This window comes from Oryzias melastigma, linkage group LG23, assembly GCF_002922805.2.
Source record: "Oryzias melastigma strain HK-1 linkage group LG23, ASM292280v2, whole genome shotgun sequence".
In the NCBI taxonomy this organism is placed as follows: domain Eukaryota; kingdom Metazoa; phylum Chordata; class Actinopteri; order Beloniformes; family Adrianichthyidae; genus Oryzias; species Oryzias melastigma.
In genome coordinates this window covers 1,367,265-1,376,542 of record NC_050534.1, presented here as the reverse complement: position 1 = coordinate 1,376,542, position 9,278 = coordinate 1,367,265, and the positions used below count along the sequence as shown (strand labels likewise).

The window sequence follows — 9,278 nt, the reverse complement described above, 5'->3', positions numbered from 1 at the left end:
TCCTTTTTGGCAACAGGATCAGCCGATTCACGCCGATTACATCCGCCTTTCAGCTGCGTTTCTCCGCTTCAGAACGCACTGAGGTTATGTAACTAGTGACAACTGTTGAAGAGTTACTATAAATAAAAAAAATGAAGGCCAATTCATTTTTTTCAGAAGTTATGTCTGTGAGCGGTACTTCAGTCTCAGCTTTCAGGATAAAGCTTTCGCTTGTTTTACTTTGAAAACGAGAAATTTCACCGACACGAAGTGTTGTTTTCTTGGGCATAGTTTCTGGCAGAAGAAGTTCATTAAAAATTCACCTCTGAGTTGTGGGCGGGGCCATTAGAGTGGTGTAACCTCGCCCACTTCCCATCATCCATCTTACAGCCCCTCACACCCTGTGATGACTCCAGTCACACAACAATAACCTGAAGGTGTAGTGTACAGTTCCACTTAATTTGATATGCATCTTTGGTTGCGGTTTATTTGTGTTTATCCATTGGTTTTTGTTTTGAGTTTCATGTGGAGCTGTACCTGCCTGAGGCGGCCTAAAGATGGTGCCAAACGGAGAAGCTCTGCAAGAGGGTGCTACCACTACCTGGACTCCATGGGGAGGGCAATGGAATTCATGTTCTGTTTTAAGACTTTCTATCCCCCCCCCCCCCTCCATTGTATCACTAGTAGTTTGACCCACTAGTTTAAAATTCCCCAGGTGTGTGGTAATGGCAGGTCAGTTATTTGAGTTCTTTCCTAAGTTACAGCTTACTTTACGTTTGTTGAGTTGACCTCTTTTATGGGCCCCTTTAAACCGAAAATGTTTGTTCAGTTGGATTTTGTTGGATATTAAAATGATTTATTTTTGGACTAAACACCTGTGCTCTTAGTGGTGATTGCCTGGTCCATCACACACCCAATCCAACATCAACAGTGCAACAAAAATGGTCACCAATATCATTTCTATCCAGCTATACAGTTCTGATCCAGACTCCAACTCAGACAAAACAAAGAGGTTCATGGATGTATCTGGCTGTGGATGCATCAGAATGGGGCGGATCAGGGAGACTGGCCCCGCCCAGTGTATTTTCTACGTCACTGATGCAATTTCTTTCAAACTGAGTTTCCATCTGCTCCTGATTTACAACAATTTGAATAAAGAAATGCAGTTTTAATCTTGGTTTTCTTAGATACATGTCCTCCATCATCACAACAACCTGTTAACACCAGAAACACCATTTTCATCATGCGGGTCTGAAACAGTGAAGTGTTGTGTTAGGGGTTGACTGAATTAACTCAACAAATGGTAGAACACAGGCGAAGTTCAGGCAATCAATAGAAAGATTTAACTGCATTAAAATGTTCATGTATGCAGTAAGAAGCTTTGAATTCACAAACAGGAACGTTAAAGCGCTTCCAGCTGGTCACCTTCTGACAGGGATTTATGACGACAGGAGCCCAGAGATCTGGCAATTATGACTCACTTTAGTAATTTAGGTGTTAAATAAAATGACTATTGTTTAAACATTCTGCACGCATTTTAATATTTTCTGAACTTCTACTTTATTAGCCTGAAAGAGTCCTTTCAAAGAATCTAAATAAATACTTGCCTAGCAACAGTAAAGTAGCAGATTTTCTATTAAAATCTTAAATAAAAATCAATAGTAGGCTAATGCTTTCACTGAGAATAAATTGAATTTAGAATTGCATTTTTTTTTATTATGATCTAACTCAAAACAAAAACTATGAGGGGAAAATATAACTTTTAAGAATAAAAAAAGAAAGAAAACGGCGTTTAATTTATATCAAGTTTAAATGATGTTAAAGCCCCGCGTGCTCACCTGACGCCCCCACCGCCGCGCTCTTCCGTCTGACCGCCACGCGCCTGAACTCCTCCGACTCACGGCAGCCTCTGAGGGTCAAACTGCTCCTCTTCTTCAGGTCAAACATGGTGAAGAAGCGGCGCAAACGAAACACGCCAGCTCAGGTAAGAACGAAGCTCCGCAGGTCACCTGAACACACCTGCGCCATCACCGCCGCTGATGTTAGAGCAGCTGCGACAAAAGCCCGCCTTCCTGGACTGCTTTGACCAATCAGCGACCACCGGTTTTAAGTTCTTACAGTTTTCGCTTATTTTTTTTTCAAGCTATTTACCACGTTAAAAAAAAAAAAAAAAAAAAAGACTATATATCTTAAAGTTTACCATTTTAAAGTATTAATATGTAATTGCAGCATAACTTGCTTGGAAACTTATTTAAAATTATTTTGGGTGTTCTATTGTAATTTTTCTTTTTTTATTGTATATGAAGTTCATTCAGTTAAAATATAATCATGTTAAAATATAAGGTAAAGCAGTGACAGGTAATAAAGGTTTGGCTGTGCGTTCTATGCAACTGAATTGACTTGGTTGGAACCGGAGGTAAGACTTTTTCTACGGGTGATGTCACAGGCGCTCTGTCCTTCTCTATGCACTGTTATTAGGTCTTACATCAAAATTTAGAAACGTTTGATAGATTTTGTTTAGTCCACTTTCAAATGGAAGGGGTGTGGCCTTCCAACAAGCTCACTCCTGATTGGCGAGAATGGTTGCCATGAAAACGAGACCCAGACTGTTTCAGACCAATCTCTGGCGTTGTCTGGCTCCAACATGGCAGCGTCCGTATCGTGAAAAGTAAAAATAAAACAGTTGACGACAACATCACAGTGGGGTTGGTTTCCAGACACAGACGAGCACAGACTGACACAAATAGAGCTTTTCTACTAGAAACTCTCCAAAAACCTTCCAAGTTTCAGGTCAACACGACCTTCTGAGAACAACTCCCTCCCCTCCCTCCTCACCGCCCTTCACAACTAAATCTTCATATGTTTAAATATATTTATTCAGTTTTTTTTCATAAGACAAACAAACAAATACACTCAAATGACAAAAAATAATATTAATGATAAAAAGGAGTAAACAAACAAACGAACAAATAACTTCCTGATATATATGTAAATAAATAAATGAATCAATAAAGAATTAAAAGAAAAGCATGTTCACTCTGTTATCTTTGATGGGTCATTGACAAAGTTCAAGAGGGGATTCTGCTCATCATGATATGTATGTCCTGAGCATCTTAGGGTGCATCTGATTTTCTCGATTCAGGTAGAACCAACATCTTTAACCAGTGCGACACATTTGGTGCTTCAATGTCTTCCCATTTAAGCAGAATCAGGCGTCGTGCTAGTAGTGTAGAGGAAGCAATCACCCTAAGCACAGCAATGCAGATTTTGACTTTTTTTATTCTGATCTAGGGAACTGGGTAACATGAGTCCAGAGCAGGGGTCTGCAGAGCCACATGTGGCTCCTTCACTCCTCTTTTGTGACTCTCTGGTTGAAGAAACTATTAAAAAGTAAAATACTTTTCAGACTACTTGTTCCATCAAAAACAACAAAACTAAGCAAATATAGGTCAAACTTTATTCAGTTTCTTCACACACACAGTACAGTGTAGCAGGGATCTGACTACATTACCCACAATGCTCAAAAAATCTTACTTGCATTGTTGCTTTGTTGTTTACTAACAACATTTTACAGATATTTGATCACTGTCCACCACAAATAATCATTTGTGGATCAGTTAGCACAACCAGATCTCATATTTAAGAATGTCCAGATTATTCTTCAGACTTTCTATGATTGAAAACAATTCCCGGATTTGAAGTGGACCATACAGTCCAAAGACTACAGTAAGGGTCACGTCATTAGCTCTAAGTTTAGTTTGTTAGATTCAAGAATCTTTGGTTGACATGCACCAGCAATGATAGATAAAGTGTGTGTAGCTGTTGTTGTTTATTGTTGTTGTTGACATGACACCGCCTGCTACAACATTTGCTGAGATGATCACATGAGGGAACCTTGTGTCTCATGTGGTCCTCTGACCTAAGTTATAAACTATTTTGTATCCATTTTCTCTCTATTTTTAGGTCTTAGCTACACAAAATAATTATTTGTTCATATTTAAATACAAATCAGGGTATTTTTGAAAAGGGTGACATAAAGCTTAGCAGCTACAAGTGGATGCATCAGAATAGAGCTTGTCCCTCGTCCAGTGTATTTTCTACATCATAGAAACAATCTTTTTCAACAGCATTATCTTCAAATGCTCCTGGTTCACAACAATTTTAATAAATACGCAGAAATGCAGTTTTAAGCTTATTTTCTTTTTATTTGTCCTCCATCACAAGAACGTGTTAAAAACACCAGAAACAGCATTTTCATTGGACTGAGAGTGTAAAGTTCTCTTCTCTTCCTGCTGTGGAATTCACTCTTAAAAAATCTTGAAAGCTTTTGGCCATTGTGACCCTCCCCATGTTAACTGGTATTTTATCAATCAATCAATCAACCAACCAATCATCTTAGTGAAACTTCAGACTGGGAGTCATTCAGAGAAAAGGATTCTCCAGCATTGATACAATTTGCTCAGCAGGATAGAGGGAGTGTTGAGGAGGTTTGGTGTTTGAAGGGGCTGTTCTAACCTGTTCCTGACATGGAGACTCATAAAGCAAAAAAGTGAAAGTTTCAGTTTATACTTTAGAACAGGGGTATTCAAATCCAGGCCTCGAGGGCCGGTGTCCTACATGTTTTCCAACCAACCTTCCATTGAAGCTCCTTATTGGCTAAACATACCTGATCCTGGAAATTAGCAGCAGATAAGGCAGGATTTCTGGAAAACCTACAGGAAGCTGGCCCTCGAGGCCTGGATTTGGGCCTCTCTGCTGTAGGTTTTCCAGAAATCCTGCCTTATCTGCTGCTAATTTCCAGGATCAGGTATGTTTAGCCAATAAGGAGCTTCAATGGAAGGTTGGTTGGAAAACATGTAGGACACCGGTCCTCGAGGCCTGGATTTGAATACCCCTGCTTTAGAAAAAAGGACATTTAGATTTTTTTATTGGCTTCTTTGATTTAGGTAAACGGTTTTAATAACTTTAATGCATAAATGTTTATTATAAATTATAAGCAAAAACATAACTATTCCTCTTCAAAAGAATAATCTGAAGCCATTCATTTGAAAAAGAGAAAACGTGTTCTCTGCTCCCACCTGGTGGGCTTTCTGGGTAAACACTGAACTATCTCAAAATGAAAGTGAATATCAACAAACACTGACATTGCTTCGTTCCAACCACGAGGTAAATAAATGCAGTTATCAGTAGAGAGGAGCTGTATGTAGAACACAGCTGAAGCAAAAAGATCTTTGTCAGAAGTGGGATTCGAACCCACGCCTCCAGGGGAGACTGCGACCTGAACGCAGCGCCTTAGACCGCTCGGCCATCCTGACGTACCGCTGAATGCATGTAAAAGCCGAAATAGACAACATACACTTATCATTGGCGGAAATGATTCGAATATTCGGTGTGAAAAGCCTTTTTTAAGATTATATTTTTTAAAATTATTCATTTTTGATAGAGATCAAAATACCAAATATGACAAATATGGATGGTGAATTTATTTTTAAATACCTTTGAAGTGGAGGTTGCAGATGCTTTTACCTTTTAATTATGAAAATAAATTAAAGATTTAATTTGAAAATGATTTTGCTAAACAAGAATTAAAAACACTTGATTTGATTAGAAATGGTTTGGTTGTATTGAACCCGGACTTAACGTGGTCCTTCCTGATAGGTTCCCCTCTGATACTGATGATCAAACTCTAAACACCTCTTAGAAGAAAACTGCGTTATAGGTGTTTTAACATCTATTACAATTACTACTACTACTTTATTTATTTGTTTATTTGTTTGTTTTTAATTGTTGTTGTTGAATATTCTCTTACACTAACTTTCAGATTCTTGGGAATCTACATAGACTGTATATAAGAGATAATTATTTTTACAGTCAATGGGAACCTATCTTTTTTCAGAAATAGGTTTGAACACATGCTTCCAGCAGAGACAACAAACGAAAGTCACATTTGAGCAACATTTGGAAACATTGAACGAAGAGCCAATCATCTTAGAAGAACTTCAGACAAAAGGCTTCACGTTATATTCTTAACATTGACAAATAGGAAACGTTGGGGAAGTGGGTGTGGGATTCAAAGTGGCAATCCTGACCCGGAAATTCACATTTTGACTTGTAAATATGCAGAATTGTCTGGGAAATGTGGGTTTATGTAACATGACTTTTTGTTTAGCTAAAGATATATTTACTTTATTGTTTTGCTGGAAATTAAAGAAGAAGTTATTGCTTAATATTTTAGAAGATTATTTTAAATATATACATATGTATATATATATATATATATATATATATATATATATATATATATATATATATATATATATATATATATATATAACTGCGGTCATTCAAAAAGAAGACAATCTCATGAAAATGAGACTGGAATGTTCTCTGCTGCCCTCTGGCGAACGTTCTCAATAACTACAACGACCTGTTTACTGTACAGAAAAGGTTTTCAAAAACGGGACGGTGTGTGTGAACCCACGAGGGGAGGAAACGTTTTAGTGAGACTTGTGAGTGGGACATTTCACGAAAAGTCTTTGTCAGAAGTGGGATTCGAACCCACGCCTCCAGGGGAGACTGCGACCTGAACGCAGCGCCTTAGACCGCTCGGCCATCCTGACATGACGTAGTCAAGCACACAATTTGGTTTAACAATCTAAGCAACACTTTATATTTTTACTAAGTTCACACATACCGCGTACATGGGGAAGCGGCGAAGATTGCAAACCACTAGAAAAGGGACGCAATGTCCCCTTTAGTTCATTTAAAATAATAGTAATAATCTTTAATCTATTTTCAAAGTATGACAACTTAGGTCAATGTTAGTTTTCAAATCATTTTTAACTCCACGTGACCTCATTTAAAATTCTAAATATACTTGTTACCTTTATTTGATTGAGTCATATCTCCTCCTGAAAGTCCCAATAACCTTTTTATGAAGGCATTTATTTTTGTTATTTTAATTTAAAGGGGCCCATCGTGAAAATTCTACTTTTTGAGGTTTTAAATGCATTCTACTGTTCATTCCTCACAATAAAGAACCTCAAAGCGTCATCCGTTTTATGAATTTAAGAGTAATCCTCTAAAAACCTTCACTGTCTGCAGCAGCCCCTCCCGTACCCATGAAAACGAGCGGTTGGAAACGTGCTGATGTAAGATCGATGCCAACAGCTCCCTCCAGAAAGAATCTGCTCTGATAACTCTGCCCCAGTCTAACTCAACACTCAGTTTCTCCACTGAGCTAGTGATGATCAGTAAAAAGCTTTCATTTTAGATGTAGATTACCGCATAAGCTACTTTTTTCACACAGGCTGTGCATCAATGTGTAATGCTAAGAATGTAAAATGTTAAAGAACTTTGAGGATAGGAAACTGTGGAGAACATTTTCAGGTTATGTTGTTAAATGATCAAAAGCAATAATTATTTTTATGCTTTTTATGTTTATATTACTGCTGAACTTCAACAGAAGGTTGACAAAAATATATATATATAATGACAAACGACATTTCTTTCTGTCTAAATCTTTGTGTTTTTTTATTAGTCTTGTTGATTCTGATCTCCTGTTCTAAATACAGGTATAAATGATGATGATTTAACACAAAGATTTAATTTTCATTCATCTAGTAAAACGAAGAACACATAAAACAAACATATTAAAAAGTAAGAATTGTGACTTGATTCGTGAATCAAATCAGATCACCACCTAAGCAATGATCCACAGCCCTAGTATGGAATGCACATGGAATGACAGTATCATTTCAACCAAAGAAAACATTGTCAGCATGAGAAAGCTCATGGTCTGCTGCGGAAATACAGGAGCATCCACATGTTAAACATGACATGAATGATTAATTCCTTTTGGCTAACATGATAATCTAATGCTCTACATTTGTGCGCGGCTCACCAATCGCCTCATTTATAATGTGTTTACATCACTGTCGGGTACGGTGGCTGTTTTGGTTCAGTTGTTTCGCTCTCGGTTTCATATTCAGACTGAAGAATCTCAGAGCGAACAGAAGTTCAGTCTGATTGGAAACAAAGCGAGATTACATTTAAAAATTGGGTCAGAGAGCGGTTCCTGGCACAGGACGGTAATTATCTCCTGTCACAGCTCCACGGAAAAGGTGGGTGTGTTTTCGTTGTTGACTGTGGGCGGAGCTTGCAGCACAGACTCTTCCTGGAGGGAGCTGTTGGCATCGATCTTACATCAGCACGTTTCCAACCGCTCGTTTTCGTGGGTACGGGAGGGGCTGCTGCAGATAGTGCAGGTTTTTAGAGGATTACTCTTAAATACATGATCGGATCAAAATACTGTTTTGGGGTTCTTTGTAGAGAGGAATGAACTGTAAAATTCATTTAAAACCTTAAAAAGTAGAATTTTAATGGTTGGGCCCCTTTAAGCACTATTAAGAACCTATTTGTTTTTTAAAAATACCATATAAGTCGCAGTTGAGTATAAGTTGCACCACCGACCTCGGTATGCAAAAAAATGTGACCCGTGCTCTGTAAACTAGGGTCTAAATATTTGATTGAATATTTCTTTTGTAGGTGACCGTAGCATAGGCAGGCTAGTGCCCTTCCAGGTGTCTATCACCAGGTATTTATGGACTTTGAGGAAGCAGTCGCCTGACGTAAAGCAGAGGACGGTTGTTTCCTTCATGATGATGGACACCCAGCATTCTCCCTCTCTTCACTGACATTAAACTGCATTAGTGACACATTCTTAAACAGGATTCGGATGGAGCATGCTGGCTGTGATGGCAGCATGCTCTGCCACGCCCACAACAAAATGGTGGTAAACCCCATGCACTGCACACTTCAGTTTATTTTCCATATTTGATGAGTTTATCATTTTAAACTCATTCTTAAATAAACACACACATTTCTGTAAACTAAAATATACATTTATTTAATGTAATTGGTAGAACACATATTTTGATAGTTTCACTAGTCTTGCTTTGTTGACTGAATCTCTCCTGTTTTGAGCTGTCAGAGCTGAGCTGGTCTCGGCAGGGATCTGGTCCTGGAGCTGCAGGCCAAAGGAGGGAATGCAGACATCACATCTTCTTTTTGTACTTTTCTTGTGCTTGCGTTTTCCTCTGAAAGACCAGTGTTTCTGTGTTTAGTCTTTGTCTGTATCTTTGTCAAATCTTTAGTTCCCCTCATGTTTAAGTGGTTTGATCGCCCACTATGTATATATATGTTCCCCTGTTGTGTCTTAGAGGAGGTCAGTTCATTTCTGTTACTTGGTCTGTTCAGTTGGTTAAGTTAAGTTGTTTCCCGAGTTGATTCTGTTTTTG

The 9,278-nt window shown here is 38.3% G+C and overlaps 1 protein-coding gene and 2 non-coding genes across 3 annotated transcripts in view; all 3 read right to left on the bottom strand.

Moving 5' to 3' along the window:
* LOC112160273 (FYVE, RhoGEF and PH domain-containing protein 4) overlaps window positions 1–2,132 on the bottom strand; it is a 19,143-nt gene extending 17,011 nt beyond the window's left edge. The window contains exon 1 of the mRNA XM_024294697.2: window positions 1,818–2,132. Coding sequence (XP_024150465.1) covers window positions 1,818–1,926 — 109 coding nt within the window. The 5' untranslated portion in view covers window positions 1,927–2,132. The remainder of the gene's footprint in view (window positions 1–1,817) is intronic.
* Window positions 2,133–5,211: 3,079 nt separating this feature from the next.
* On the bottom strand, window positions 5,212–5,294 carry trnal-cag. The gene has a single exon. It is a non-coding gene; the product is annotated as a tRNA-Leu (tRNA).
* Window positions 5,295–6,516: 1,222 nt separating this feature from the next.
* Window positions 6,517–6,599, bottom strand: trnal-cag. The gene has a single exon. It is a non-coding gene; the product is annotated as a tRNA-Leu (tRNA).
* Between the last annotated feature and the right edge of the window lie 2,679 nt (window positions 6,600–9,278).